The sequence below is a fragment of the Struthio camelus genome, chromosome 3, assembly GCF_040807025.1.
Source record: "Struthio camelus isolate bStrCam1 chromosome 3, bStrCam1.hap1, whole genome shotgun sequence".
NCBI classification, from domain to species: Eukaryota; Metazoa; Chordata; class Aves; order Struthioniformes; family Struthionidae; genus Struthio; species Struthio camelus.
In genome coordinates this window covers 100,376,163-100,392,189 of record NC_090944.1, presented here as the reverse complement: position 1 = coordinate 100,392,189, position 16,027 = coordinate 100,376,163, and the positions used below count along the sequence as shown (strand labels likewise).

Here is a 16,027-nt window from a genome sequence, read left to right as displayed (position 1 = left end):
AATTTCTTGAACAAGTTCCATTCTCCAGATGTAATGACACTGAACTGATGGAACAAACTTTCTGTATTGCTTACTGTTTTACTGCATGGTATATTTAGAATTTACCAGGATAATTGGTCTTTCAGCTGAAGTATTACACACTTGGATACTTTGTTTTAATGAGCTCTGTAAACAGTTTTAGTGTTTTCTTACATATGGACTGCTATAGCAAGCCATATTAAAATGTCTTCCATCCCTGTAGTTCAGTGCTGAAGCAAGATGATGTGATTCTGGTTCTGAAAAATGTGCATTTCCTACAGTGCGGTGTGTTTTGTAAGTTCTGTTGCAGGAAAGCTAATTAAGAGCCAGGAATTGATGACTTGATGAAATAAGAACATGGCAATCATGTGGGAAAGCTTGCAATGTTCGTTAAAGCGACAAATGTGCAGACCCAAGTCCTTGTTTTCGATGAGACAGCAGGATTAAGATAGCATTTGAGAATGGCTTAAATTTGAATTTGAAACCTGAAGTAAGACTAACCAAAAAAAGCTCTGAATAACTTATAAATCCAGAATCCTCGTTTGAGAGCACATACCTATAGCTGTTGAAGGTGATGTGGAGCTGGAGGCTCTGTTGGTCCAAGAAGGGAGTCCAGAAATTGGTTCTGAGGGGTTGACACAGACTTCAGCCTTCTAGTGAGTCCAGCTAGACAGACTTTCTAGCTGATTAGTGCTCTCTGGCATATATAGCCTGCTTAAGAGGTTTACAATTTTCTGAAGCATTACTGAACAGATCTCGTGGTCGTTTCTCAGATATGGAGCAAGGCTGGATCGTGGATTGACCCACGGTCTTACACAGAGTAGAGTAAAACTCTATTGCTAACCGCCAGACAAACACTCAACGTATCACTTAGAATGTCAGCCTTTTTATTAAACTTGTTATTCTAAAGCAAGTCCCTGTAGAATTACAGTTGTCTAAATTTTGGGCTTTTGTGTTAATTGTAGCCGAAAAATTTTCATTCTCGGGCCTTCCCATCACGTGCCCCTTTCCCGATGTGCACTTTCCAGTGTGGACATTTATAGAACACCTCTCTATGATCTTCGAATTGACCAAAAGAGTAAGTGCATGATAAAGCTTTCATCTGGTAGATTGCTGAGGCTTTAGCGTTAACTGTGTTATTGCAGTGCCAAGGACCCTGTTGTTGATGAGCTTTATCACTTTTAAGTGACATGCAAATGTAGAATTATTTTTACTCCAATAAAAGCTAACATCTAAAAGATCCTGCTGGTTGCAGGCATTACTGTATAAAAACTTAAAAATGGCTGTTATGGTGAAGAATTTTCAGTCTTTGCTCATCTCTTCCATTATGTGTATGTGCCCTGAAAAAAGTTTCTTTTTTTAAAGGGGGGACCTCAAAATTAAGAAGTATTACATTTGAATAATAATACACTACACACCTGCTCTATCATTCTGGGAAGTATTCTGTCTGCAAAGAAAGATTATTAAATGCATTAGTTGGTTTGTTCCTTTATTAAAAATAAACTCAAAAAGCTGGCTTTACTTGGCACGTTATTGCACGTTATTTATTTTTACTGGCAGAGTACCTACAGAACTTAATCAGTGTGAGTGCATAAAATACCGATTCTTCAGACTAAAATTAAAGGTGCAGTGAAGATGCATGTGGGTCAAAATGTCAAACTTAACTCAAGGTATATCTAAATAATACAGTATCTCTCTTAGGCTACTTAGCCTAAAGGTATTGCCATTCCGTCATGACCGTATGGCCAAGTAAGCTAGTTTAGGCTTTCTGCGTAGCACTTCTTGTGCCAGCAGACATTTCCTTAGGTAAGAGGTTTTAGGTTTTGTAGAATTCCTCCACGGAATGGGGAACAAAGCATTGCCCTACTTCAAATTGTGCATTTAGTGAAGAGTTTTCATGTGCAGAAGGCGCTCTGTTTGCATACCGTCAGGCATATTTGAGGGAAGAGAAGATGCATTATAAGCATGGGTTACTTGATCACTGTCTCTGAATTTCACAATTCACCTAGTAGTAAATTTTATTGAACAGTAAAGGAAAAATGTTTTTACACATTCAGCGATGGCTCAACTTATCAGCACTTTTTCTTTTTGCAATGTATGATGCTGTTGTGAAAATAAGAATCGAAGGACTAGGCAGATGAGTACACATTTAAAAATTTTTTTTTTTATTGTGTTGTTTAAATTTTGTGTGGTAACTGAAATTTTTTTGGTGATGCTAAAAAGGCCACTGATTTAACATATATGTTTATTTTGTGAACTGAATTTATTATGTTTATATCTTAATGACTTTAATAAACATATATCCAATAATCCATTGATTTTAAAACAAGTGGTTTATGATCACAGTCCTTGAAGACTTGAATATATTTTAGTGGGCTTGTTTTAATAAAGATGTGTGTGTGTGTGTGTGTGTATGTATATATATATATATATAAAAAATTAATGTTTAATTCATTTCAGTTTATGGAGAATTGTGGAAGACTGGAATGTTTGAGCGTATGTCTCTACAGACAGATGAAGATGAACACAGTATTGAAATGCATTTGCCTTATACTGCTAAAGCCATGGAAAGGTACTAGGGCTAATTACTTGTTGTACAAGAATGAGCATTATATGCATTGATTGTTTGAACTGCATGTAAAATGCAGTAGAAGGAAATAATAACTTCTACGTAGAATTTTCCTGCGTTCCCCAACCCCCCAATAAAAATTGTGAGGCTGTGTGGGCGGGAAAGGAGGGGGGAATCGGACACTAGCATTATTACTCCCTGTGCTATAGGGGTACTATAGATACTGTGAGCAGAGCAAACACTGGAAAAATGAAATTGTAACACCTCTTATAAAAGAGTTCATATGTTGATATTGATTTTAATAGAGTTCATATTAGATATGCTATCAGGAATCTTTATAAATATTTGATTTCCCCTCCCCCCCTTTTTTGCAAGGCTTGAAGTGTGGTGGTCTGTAGTGTGTGTGTGTGTGTGTTGTTTTGTTTTTTGTTTTTTAAATAAAACTACTAATTGAAAATTAAATGTTAGCCTGTATACTACTAGTGTAGAGCAAGTACAGCTGGAATCACTCTTGTCCTTGTATGTGAGGTGACCTTAATCATTTTTTCCTTTCTCTGAATTTCATAATTCAATATTGGTTTGGTTTTTTGTTCACTGAACCATTTTCTCAGCTCTGAAAGAAGTTCAAATACTAATATGTGTTTTCTGTGGGATTTAAAATTTGTTTGGAGTATTAATATTCATTTTGAAACCAAGGTTCTGATTACACATATTCCAGGTGAGCACTGAAAATAATTTTTTTTTTTTTAAAGTAGGTGATTATTTTTATTATTTGGTTTTTTTCTGTTTTGTTTTGGTTTTCTCCCACAGTATTTGAAATTTTCCCTGGAGTGCCAATACGCATCTGGATGCTTCCTATGTACTGTCTTGAGGGTTTTACTATATCTTGAAAAATTGCCCAGCATTTGTGCTGCTTCTCTACAGGGAGAATTTCGTTCTTGCTGTGGTGTTGGCTTCACAATGTCTTTTCTTTTTGGATGCCTGGTGTTGTCGCTTTGCAGCAAAGATAAATGGTATTTTGGGGAGGGACTTGTTTTAAAACATGAAACTGCTTCAATTTCAAAAAACAATTTCCTAGTATGATCTTATCAAATTAACTATGTTTTCACTTTAATAGTGTCCTTTTAAAACATTCTGCAGTTTCAGTTAGCAAGCCCTGAAAAACTTCAGATGTTGTTTAAAAAAATTACAACCTTTTTTCTTTTGCTTATAAGCCATAAGGATGAGTTTACTATTGTTCCTGTATTGGTCGGAGCACTGAGTGAGTCAAAAGAACAGGAATTTGGAAAACTCTTCAGTAAATACCTAGCTGATCCTAGTAACCTCTTTGTCGTTTCTTCTGACTTTTGCCATTGGGGTAAGTTTTATGTCTCTTAACTATAGCAGTATGATAATTTTTTTTTTTTTTTTAGTTATTTTCAGGTAATGTCTTACATTTACCAGAAGTTAAATTATGTTTAATGAATCTTTGAAATTTAGATGCTTTTTGTAAAACTGAAAAGGATTATTTTTTAATTTGGAAAATTAGGTGAAAAAATTAATGTGCTAATGTGTTTTCAGTGTAGTGGAGGAAGGAAGTAATGAAGGTATATGGGTTTATATGCATCTCTTCCCTGTTGCAGTGAAATAAAGTGCCAGGAGTTTCTTGGTCTTTTCCTCTTCTTTTAAGCATTTCAAAGCAACTTGCAAAACTAATCAGCCAAGATTTCACTGGACATGGCAACATGCCTCTGATGGAAGTAAATTTTACACATATTTTACTGTTAGGTAAGATAGCGAATGGAGTGTTTATGTCAATTCACTAGAGTTATTCCCGTTCATCCTGGTGGCAGAGCTAAAGAGATTCCAGAATCCTTGACTTCTGTCCTTCTGCTTTAACTCTTCATTATTTTTTAAATGTGACAACAGCTGGGAAAGGGACTGCTTCAGAAAGATATGTTCTATGTTACACAACAGACCTCCTTCCCTTTTTTTTTCGATTGCCATTTTTGGTCACCTTATGTAATTAAGTCCATATTATACTCATCTCTGAATTGTGGACTAGCTAGAGCTGTGTAACAATGACCTAGATTCTACTGTGGCTAATGAACCAGCATTTAGAACTGTTTACTGAATTATCATGATCTTTTTCTTTTAACCTTCCTTTACTGTCTGTAGAGTTGTGCAAGCAGAAATAGCTTGACTCCAGGTTGACTCTGTCAGGAGGGGTAGTGAAAAGAAATGCTGCTTTACTTGCTGAATTATAGAATTGGTTTCCAAGGCGTTATCAGGCAATTAATAAGTGATACCGCAGTGTCAATCCTCCCTAGTAGGGTTTTTTGGAATATAGCTGCCTGTCAAGTATTTTTCTTCACTTCTGGGCTGCTACTTTGGCGATTGCCCTCAAATTTCCTCAGTGGAGCTTAAAAGTATAGTAGATGAAGATTAGTACTTTACAAATATTATAATTTCATTTATTTAGTAAGTACTAGGGAGTGTTATAGCTACGATTTTTCCCTTTTTTATTTTATACATGGTTTTTGTTTCAAGGTCAGAGGTTCCGTTACAGTTACTATGATGAATCCCAAGGAGAAATTTATAGATCCATTGAGCATCTAGATAAAATGGTAAGTTTTCAGATTTGGTGGAACTAACTAACAAATTTCTCCTGTACGTTACATTACTTTGAACACTTCAGAAATTTCTCTTAACAAAGTATTACAGATTAGATTTTGTTGAATGTATACTTTTCCTCTGTTTACTACAAAAACTATTTAGCTGTTGAGTGTGTGTGGATTTGCGTTTTGTTTTTTGTTTGTTTTAGCTAGTATCCTACATTGTACTGAGTGTGCACAATATGTTGTGGGTATAATCTGGTAAGCATAATTATGAAAATAAATGCATGTTTGCCAACCTAAAATCCCTTAGTGTACCTTAATTTCTGTCCAAATACCTTCTTACATTTCTGAGACGCAATAAGAATTACAAGTTGAGTATTGTGGTAGTTCACGTTTGATAGTTATGATACGTGCACATTGAAACAGCGCTGTGATTGTTACTAGTTTCAGTATCATCCATTTTGAGGAAGAAAGGCTGTAGGGGTTGTGCTGGTTAGGAAAACAGAAGTCACTGGGGACTAGTCCCCTTGGGAGCAGTCTCCCCCTGCTCTGAGGCAGGTAGGTGGTGGGGAAAAGCACTAGCCTATGCTTCATTCTAGGTTTGGCAAATGGCTAAAACAAATGCTAAACACAGAAAGATCATGATACCAATTGCATTGCGTTTTCTTTTCAGTCACAAGAGCCAAGGATTTCTCTTTAAAAATGACAAACTGTGCCAGCCTTCAGTACTGTATTTAAGGCACAGAATAGAAATAATTTTCCTGGAAATATACAATCTTAAAATGTGGTTTTAAAACCTGTTTGGAACACTTCTGTAGCTTTGTGAAATATGTTTAAAAAGAGAACTGTTTTTTGTTTGTTTGTTTTAAAAGAATAAATCCTATCTGGCAAGATCTCTGGAGCTTTTTGTGTTGTGTATTGATATTAACTTAGTTTTTCACCATTCAGTACCGGAATGGAAACAGTAAATAGTTTGCCTCCATTCTATTTACACTGTTTTAAATAATTCCTATTGTCAGTCGAGAGGTTTCTCTATGAAGTCCAGTGTTTTCCTAGAGAGACCTGGAATTTGTGGCTCTGAGTGTTTCTGCAGGCGAGCAGATTAGGATGCGTTAACAAACGTTAGTTTCCGGTTGTTAATTTCCGTGGTGGAAGTTTGTAGGAAGGCTGGGCTTTGGCAGGTAATTACTTTCAGTGAATACATTGCTTTGTGCCAGTCCTTTGGAAGTTGTTTAACCAGAAGGAAATGGCCTTTTTTGGTAATGGTGATGAAAATAATTGCTGCTGTATGCTGTTTAATAGCTATGAAAGTACTTTTTCAGTCTTAATTGGAAAACTAAACGTACTGCGTAGGAATATAGTGACCTCTTTTTGCTTCTTAGCTAACATCATGCATCTGTGAACACATGACTCCGTGTTGAAATACCCTATCGAGCAGGTTTGGTGAATACTTTTGGTGAATTTTGGAAACTTCTTTTCAGCAGCCTTGTGGGAAGCACGCTTTTGACATTGGGCACAATGCCACAAGGGTGTCTGTCGTGTTTCATCAGCTCTTGAAAGGAGTTTGCTCGATTTTTATATGCTCTGCTCAGCTACCTCTTTTTTCCTTAAATAAATATTGAATTCTCTAATGTTGTTAGTGCTAAAGAAGCTTATATTGTTGTAGCCACTAGGCCTCTCCACAGAGAATATAGTGTAAGGAAGACACAAACCGTTAAAACAAACAGAGGCAGTAACCTCTACCGTTGATGATGCAATAACTTCATTTGTCCTAATGAGCAAAGCGGTTGACTGTGTGCTTTGCAAGCAGAAAAATAGTCTGGGTTGATACTGAATTATTTTTCCTTAGAAATGCTCTCGTAGGAGGACAGTGGTCTTTCCCCTATTAAGACTAGCCCTTACGTACATACGCATGGTTTCCCTAGCTAGTGCATAAACAATGCAAAACACGTGCATTGTAAACTTACTACCGTGTTAACCACTGTGAGAAATTTTATTTGCTGTTAGAGCCCTTAGGCTCCAACATAAAAAATGCAGAGTATTAAACATTGCTGGGCAGCACATCATTTTCTCCATGGTAACTCTTGATGTGACCTTGTTGTTACGCTGGGGCACCACTGTGTACCTTGTGAGGTACTCGGTGAAAGGAGTAAGCATCCTCACGGTAATTAGGGGTACCAGGGAAGAATCCTCAAATGAAGAGTTGTAGTTGAGTGACTGATGTGCGATAATTTGCTTGTACATCATAACGCTGATACTTGGCATCTTTTAAATTAAGAATGGAGGAGTATTCTGTAAACGCCATTAAAGAGTAACTATTTTTTGATGATGGCTATCCAGAAAACGTAGACTGCCCACTTCGATCTTCAGCGCCAGATTGCTCATTTCACTTACATTTGTGAAACCTTATTCCTTTCACTTGAGTCAATCGGAGGATTCTGTTACCCTGAATCCTGAAAGGGAAAGGAAGGGATGGGGGGGGGGGAAAAGGTAATGCAGGTACTAAGGAGAGCTGTGCAGAAAGAGCCGACAGTCTTTGTGCAGAAGCAGTGCCCAGCCTGGCTGCCTTTTGAGATGGCTCTCGTAAACGTAGCTGAATTCTGGTGGCTTCCGGTGTGCCAGCACCATCCACAGTCTACCAGCCTGCGGAGACCTTCTAGTTTGGGCATAATGTGGACCGTGACTCTAGGCTTATTTATGTATTGTACCTAGGCACTAGTTTTCCTGTTGCTTGTTTGTTGTCTGGTCCGAGTGACTCATATTATGCAAAGATAGTTGGACAGACTAAGGCTAAGACTAAGTTTGTGTTTCTGCTTTCCTAAGTATGCTACTATTTTGTATTTTTTAAGAATGAAGGAGCAGCTGAAATAATTGGTTGCAAACTTAAATTTAACTAGTTAAACGATTATTGGCATATGGTATAAAATAAGCATGCGGCTTTTTGTAAGCTCGTAGATATTTTGTCCTTTTGATACTATTATTTAAGGATGCAGACACTTCTAATCCGATGTGCACTGTACTAGGATATTGTAGGTGCTGTTAATAGTGTCTAGTTAACTGAGATATGGTATTTATCTTTTGGTGTCATGATACCCATGTGATAAACTGCAGAAGTCTGTGATAATTTGCATTTTTATCATGTGGTTTTTGTCATGTATTTTAACTCCACTCTAAAATTATGTCCAGCTGAGTTATTTTGAATGCTGAAATTTTCTGAATAGCTTCATACTTCTTTTTAGAACAAACAAAACACAACTCAACAAAGATGTTTCTTTTGTTCCTCAACACCATGCTAGACTGAGAACCAAGGCTGGTAGACTTCATTCCTCTGCCATAACAATTTTCAAGGCTAAAAGACTGAGTAGTTCAGTACAGCTGAGCTGTTTGTAGGATATTTGCTAATACCTATTTCCTATGGATTTTCTCAGATCTGTGATGTATGAAGGCTCTGTTAGCATTTGCTGGGATGAACACACTGCATAGCTCTAAATGTTTCATGGTATTGAATTGTGTATCGAAACAAGCTTACTAGGCGTTCTGCTAAATCAGTGTCCATTCATTTGAGACAAATGCTTAAATGCCTGTTGCCCAGTATATTCCAGTGACTTATGGCTATGAAATGATTGTCTCAGTTGAGCAACCATCTTATTTTTAAAACATATCATGAAAGGGTTTGCTAATGGATAAAATGAATTTTTATGAGCAGTTCAGTGTCTGGTAAGTGCCTTATGCATGCTTGATTTCACTTGAGTGTGTAGTTAAGTTTGGTTCTGCTTTCTTTATCTGTGTATTGACGTGTGCAATGTACAAGGGAATGGATGGTTCAGGGACCTGCTGCTTAAACTTTTCACAAATGCAATGATTTCTGTGTAATCACTGCTAGCTAGGGAATAGCTACCTTTAATTTTTGGCAGTCATTTAGGTTCTGTAGATCAGGAATGAGCAACAGCTATAACTGTTGGCTGGGGTCCACACACCCTCTCTGTAACCCTGGAAGAACTGAGCTCTTGCCAGCAATTGGTCAGCATAGTTTAATTTTATTTTTCCATAAAACTTATCTTTATATAAATTCATCTTATGTCTGTTTTTAATAAAGAGTACACAAAGGTGGTGGCTATGGTGGTTGTTTTCTAATCTTCTGACTCCCACAGGCATCTCCATCTTCTCTGTTCTGAGTTGAGATCCACAGTCTGAGTAATTAGCCTATCTGCCAGATCAGTCAACGCCCTTGTAGAGTATTCAAGAGGTTTCACTCTTGAGGTAGAGCCTTCAGACAGACTGACTTCTTCCTGCATCGCTATTTCTCCTTTTATCACCCACACTTCCCCAAAGGCAAGGGAAGGGGGTGAGGGCAATCACACAAACACCAGGCATCTTGGGAGAAGTTATTTCTTTGACCTCCTTTTTAATATCAGCCTCCCTTTCTCCCTGTGCAAAGTATATGGTTTTTCTGGTCTCTAAGGAGAACTCTCCTACTCCATCAGCTACACATAAAAGGCACAGCTATGTGTCTTATTGAATTAGCAAGTGGTTGAAGCGCATTTACCTGGTGAAGGGAATTAAACTGTTTTCAGAAGGAGGAAAAACAGGAGAGGGAGGAATCGAGTTCAGCCAAAATAGCAAAGCAGTGGTGAAATAACTTACTAGATTGCTTTAAACTACTTTTTATTGCATTTGCTTTGCTGTATGAGGTAGGGAAAGAAGAGGCTGTTCTGGAGTTGTAGAATTCTTTGCCTTTATGAATGCAAATGTTTGTGTACGTGGAAGGTTTCTTTTGCCTAGATGTTTTAGCTTTCATGGTATAACTACATGGGCTTGTGGGTCTCAATATGGATGGAGGAAAAAAAGGTATATAGGTGCCTCATGCACATGACCACATCATGTAATGTGGAAGCATCTTCTGGCTCTTACGTTTCTCTGGGGAAAGTTTAGAAACACATGCAGCAACTCTCCAGTGCTTCGAAGATGTTCTAGGTCTGCTTTTTATGCGCTGCACTGAACAGATGGTCAGCCTGTGTCCAGATCAACTGCCTTGGGTGCCTGATGTGTCTAGGATGCTGTTACACTTACTACGTTCTTTAATTGCATGTGTGTGTGTTGATAACTTGCATGGGACTGTTGGACATCCAGAAGTCCCAGACAAATACAGTGCCCTGAGAACTGTTACCAGGAAGTGGAAATGGAGGCAAAACTTCTTTCCGCTTTGCCTTTTTAGTAACTCCGGCTATTGCTGTACAAAATGCTGTGAAAGCAGGGCTTCCTTGAAGGTGGGGATCAGCCAGTCTGTGGGAGGAGCTTTTTTATGTGATTATTATTATTTATTTTTCCCATTGATACTGCAAGGATAGCTTCCCAGATCTTTGAATCATTGACAACTTTGGAAGAGCTTTTGTGCTGCTAAGAGCTTCTATGCTACTGGTTTGTCAGGGGTTAGCAAAAAGACGATTACAAGCTAGAGCTCTCATGCTGAGATTCCCTTGATACCCTTGATTTGAAGTTGAGGTTTTTTCCTCCTTCTGATGTTCTGTGTTGTTACACTAGGTAGTGTATAAACACCTGCTTATGGATGTATGAAGTAATCATTGCTATTGTTTGTTTTTTTTTTTTCTCCCCAGGGTATGAGCATTATAGAGCAGCTAGATCCTGTATCTTTTAGCAATTACTTGAAGAAATACCATAATACAATATGTGGAAGACATCCTATCGGTGTATTATTAAATGTAAGTAATTTTTGATTTGTTGAAAAATACAGTTTTTAGCAAAATTGTTCACACTTTTAAAGGCATAATACTGCTGGAGCATTTCTTAGCTCTAAAATGGCAAGTCTGGAATTAATATATTTTTCAAAGTGGTCTCAGTTTGGTCTCTAATTTGCTTGACTTGCACATAGACAAGTGTAAGTTCTTACAAGGGCTGAGGTTTTCAATTGCCTGAGGGAGATGAGCTACCACGTTCCTTTGATTTTCAATGAAATAGTCATTCATTTTCTCTTAGCACTTCAAACGGAAAAAAATTCCATCTCCATGGGGAAGTACATATTTGCTTCTTTTGAATCAATACTTACAAACATACTTTATATACATATGTATTTTTTCTTCTGTATTGCTATTAGCTAGCTATCGTGAATGCCTTGTGATGTCTGACAGCATTTTTGAGTTTTGCAAATATGATGAGAGATTGCCTCTGTAAGTATTAGTGCAGTGCACCATTAACTCATAAATTAATGGCAATTAGAATTCAGATTAACTGGTACATTCTAGTTATTGTATTCTGCTTTGGTGATGCAGTACAGACGTAAACCTGGCTTTACTTAGTTGTCTAAATTGGGTCACAGCTGCTTCACAGCGCTGTTGGAGTGCTGCAGATTTGTCATATTGCTTAAATGAATCTTACAGTATCCTTTTAACATAATTCAAATATAAAATAGTAGGCCTATCCTTTTTTAAAGGGTAATTCACTGGAAATGTAGTCTATAGAGAATATATAGAGGGATCTTTTAAAGTGAGGTCTATTAAAGTTTGTATGAGCAATGTCAATGTTGGGGGTGCATGTAGCAAAATGCAGTACTATGGCTTAACTCGGGAAAAAATCTCTAACTCTTACTGTCAAAAAATGATTACTCTGGCAATGAATCTGAGCTAGGTTCTGTTCATTCACTTTAGCCCATTGTGACATTTTACATACATCTTGACGCATTTTTTATTAATGGAAAAATACTATCTAAAAAGTGTGAATAGTGATTTTTCTGCTATGTATATGTTTTTGTATAAATTCCCTACAGAAGCAAAAGCATGATTCTCAAACAATCTCTTTAGTAAGGTTATTTAGTAATGTTTTATAGAGCTGCATAAATGTGCATAGTGCAGTGGAGGGAGCATCAATGGATAAAACAGAGCGCAGAAATGCGTTAGGTCCACGAAGTACTCATTAGTTTGAGAGATGCTACAAAAATGCCCAAAGGCCATTTGGAAGAGAGGACTGAGATCTAGATGATGTCATAAACTATTTCATTGATACCTTTTTCTTTAAACATGTGTGTTTTTTTTTTTTCCCCCCCCCCTCTCTCTTCAGGCTATCAACGAGCTCCAGAAGAATGGAATGAATATGAGCTTTTCATTTTTGAATTATGCTCAGTCAAGTCAGTGTCGAAACTGGCAAGACAGCTCAGTGAGTTATGCAGCTGGAGCACTTATGGTCCACTGAACCACTGAATGCTCAGGGATGGCACCTGCACACACTCTGTATACGGGGTCCCAGCCTAGCCCTTACAAAGATACAGTCCCTGGTCTTTGGGTATACTGAAACCTCAAACTAATAGAACTCTCTTCTTTTCTAGTAGGTGTAGTCCTTCCTTAGTTTCAACTCATTTAAAAATGCTTTCTTGTTTAGGACAGTGGAAGGAAGGCTGGTATCAAAATATTTTGTGATTTTTAGAAAAAGATAATGGCTATAAAGGCATGGTGACAGACAGTCCTTACCAATACAACATGTGAAGCATTTACCATATCCTAAATTTGCACTCTTCGCAGACCTGTGCACATGTACTCAGCTTTCAGAATAGTTTTGCAAGTCGTAAACAGAAAAAGGGGTGGAAGCTTTTTATTAAGAAGAAAAGGAAAACAACGCATTTATAAATGATCCTGTATTAGAATATAATAAAACTCCAGTATAGTCAGTTACTACCCGTGATGTACAACAGATATCTTCTATTTTAGTTGCTAATAAAGGGCTACACAAACCAAAATAGTCTGATTTAAAGTTATTGCTTTGTTTTCTGTATGTGGCTGCTTGTCATTAACATCCTTAATCCTCAGTTCTCATGCTTGATAACTCACCCATTCTGTAAAATACTTCAGAATGCATTTTATATTCAACATTTGTTACGACTACTTCATTCACAGGTTTTTTTTTTATCTTAAACCTGCACTATGAGTTCAGCTGTGCAAAAGAACTTTAAAACCTTTTGTATATTTTCATTCTTTTTGTTTTGCAGTTATCTATAAAATATCTTTTGGTATGCGATACAAATTTGTATCAGAAATTTTAATGATACAGTTTTAATGATTTTTATGATCAGTTTGATTGTTAAAGTGAAATGAATGCGGTATTTTGATTTGAAGTGATTTAAAACTGAAAACAATAGCTGGAAGTGAAAATTCTTACGGTATCTATCAAGCATTCATAGGCCACAGAAGCCATACAGTGCTAAGCTCAAGCAATTATTCCTCAAAGACTTAATTGGGAGGGGAAGGGAAGGCACACTCTTTGTGTGGGGTGGGTTTTTTTTTCTGTTTTGTTTTTTAATTCTTTGAGACTGGGAGTAAAACTATTTCATATTCTTTAAACATCACATCTTAGAGTTCTTGAACTTTCTTCTAGCCAAAATAATGGTGTAATTGTTTGAGTTATTACCAATCCTGAAGACTTCCTTTCACTCTAATAAGAAATGCAAAACAGAATGGCAGTACTGGCTCATTGTCTAAACGGAGATTTCATTCCCTGATACTTGACCTGCTGTCAAGCAACCTTCTTTTACATTCGGCTCTTTTGGGTAGCAGAGGGGAATTTCAGAATTCAATTTAGATTATCTTTGAAAGTTGTGGGCATTGCTGCATGCAAAGTCTTCAGCCAAAAGCAAATCAGAAATCTTGATATTCTATTAAAATACTGAGTATCCTTTTTGTAAACAGGCAGTGCTTGCATCACTTCTATTTTCCTTATCACAGATGGCCACCACTTTAATAACAACAGGTGAACGCTCCATTTATAAAAATGAACTACTTTGCAAATGTTCTGAGTTCGTCACAAATGCCGGACTTCTGTGCGTGTTCTTTTACTTGCCTTACTGCTCTGCCTTGGTCTTGAAAAATCCTCAGCAGCAGACGGAAAAAACAACTTTCAGATTATTTTTGTCAGCCTTGAAAAAAGAATGTGCAAGCAAAACTGAATTAGTAGCCAGTCTTTGTAAGTACTTGTCTGACTGTGCCTTATTAAAGTCATTTGATCATGAAGATTAATTTTTTTTTTGTTTGTTTTCCATCTTTGGTGAGTAGAGATTTAATTAGGACTCAAATTTCTCACTCTGAAAGCCAAATGCTTAATGTCATTATTGAAACACATAGTTAATTGGAATAATTAAGTATATACTTCTTCCCTAAGGTAAATATAGTAATAGCTTCTGAATACAAATATTGAAGTTACATCTTAGTTCTGTAAGATATTTTTAATAAAAACATACATAACTGGAAGAGCTTCAAGGAAATTAATCAGTCATTTTGCTCAGCACGATATTATGAAATATCTTAGAGTGAAAGCACTGCACGTGTAAACTGTGTAATGTATTTCAAAATAAAGTTTCTAATTAAAATGGGAATTTCTGTGCCTACTACTAGTACCAGCAATGGCAGTTCAGAAGCCCAATCAGAGGGAAAAATTAAAGCTTTGTAGAATCTGCTTTAACTTTAAAAAGTTTGGATTTTTTTGTTTTGTTTTGTTTTTTGGCCATGACTTCTGGTGGGTTTGGAGGAAGTTGACTTCAGTACTCAGCTTCCTGGTGTCTCAGTTTGAAACAGGTCAGAAGGAAAACAAGTGTGGAGAATGGTAGTTTCTTGAAAAGATCTTCACTGAAGACTGCAGCCACATTATGTTTTTTGGTTTAGTACATAATCTGTTCTTACTCCAGTATGTATTTGAATATCACATTTGTCTGATTCACACGATACTGAACCTCCACAGTCCTCTTTGCTTCTGTGGAGGCTACTCCTATGCATAGGATAACTGGGACTTCACCACTCCTCTGGTACAATAAATCCGTTCAGGAAGGTGACTCTCACTTTCCAATTTTGGCGTTCTAGAAAAATGAATGCCTGTTCAATGTGAAAATGTCGATTAACATACTGCTTTGCTTTTCTGTTCTCGTGTTTACAAAAAATAAAAATAAAAAAAACCTGTCTTTAAAAAGTATTTTAAATATTATTGACTGAATTGTTAATTCTTCAGCCTAACTTTTTTGGCACTGAAATGGAGCAGTAGATCTTCAGCTATTTAGCTTTTAGATCTGCAGAAGCACAGGAAGTACCATTAGCAGAAGAAATAGTGCTAGCGCAAGGAGTATCCTGCTGCAGGCCAGTGAACACCTCTGTGTTTGTGTCAGGAGCCCATCTGTTGGGGCTGCATGGTGGGTTTTTTTGTTTGTTTTGGGTTTTTTTTCCCTCACCTGAGTGTGAGGACATGTATCCCGCAAATCATGTTTGGTGTCAACATGGTAAGAGTTAGATTTAGCTACTTTCAGCCTTCATCAGCCTTAATTCATAGCTACTGTTTGGTAGCTGACGGTAGCTGGCCTTTTTTTTTTTTTTAAATCTTGAGTTCCTTTGATCCAATGCTGTTACTTGAACTTAGCTTTTACTCCAGTGCAGTCTCCTTCCTTGGAACCTTTGGAAATTTCAGGTATGTCCAGTTGTTTTTAGGCCCAGCTTTTGCTGTCACTGTTTTCCAGTTAGCTTATTGCTGTGTCTTTGGGGTATTGCTGTACGTGTTACTCAGGAACTGTGATTTGATACTTCAGGCACAGAAATGGGGCTTTCTCTTCGATGCTTGCACATGTGGTCTCCCAGTGCTTTGGCACCTAGTGTCAGTGGTTGGTGGGGTTTTTTTCCTCCTCCTACTATTTCACATTTCTTCTCTCCTCTTATTTCCTCAGGAAAATAGATCAGCTGCATCAAGGAAAGCTTTGCTTTCAAATTACATCAGTCGTTATGACTGACAGTTGTTATTTCCTCGGGCCGAATTTGGTGTGCTAGCCAGTATCTGATCTGCTCTCAGAAATTGCCCAGACTATTAG

The 16,027-nt window shown here is 37.2% G+C and overlaps 1 protein-coding gene across 1 annotated transcript in view; it reads left to right on the top strand.

Moving 5' to 3' along the window:
• The window catches only part of MEMO1 (mediator of cell motility 1), a 28,214-nt gene extending 15,272 nt beyond the window's left edge, over positions 1-12,942 (top strand). Inside the window, exons 4-9 of the mRNA XM_068939336.1 lie at positions 984-1,096; positions 2,479-2,590; positions 3,802-3,944; positions 5,117-5,193; positions 10,800-10,904; positions 12,256-12,942. Coding sequence (XP_068795437.1) covers positions 984-1,096; positions 2,479-2,590; positions 3,802-3,944; positions 5,117-5,193; positions 10,800-10,904; positions 12,256-12,387 — 682 coding nt within the window. The 3' untranslated portion in view covers positions 12,388-12,942. The remainder of the gene's footprint in view (positions 1-983; positions 1,097-2,478; positions 2,591-3,801; positions 3,945-5,116; positions 5,194-10,799; positions 10,905-12,255) is intronic.
• Positions 12,943-16,027: the final 3,085 nt, after the last annotated feature.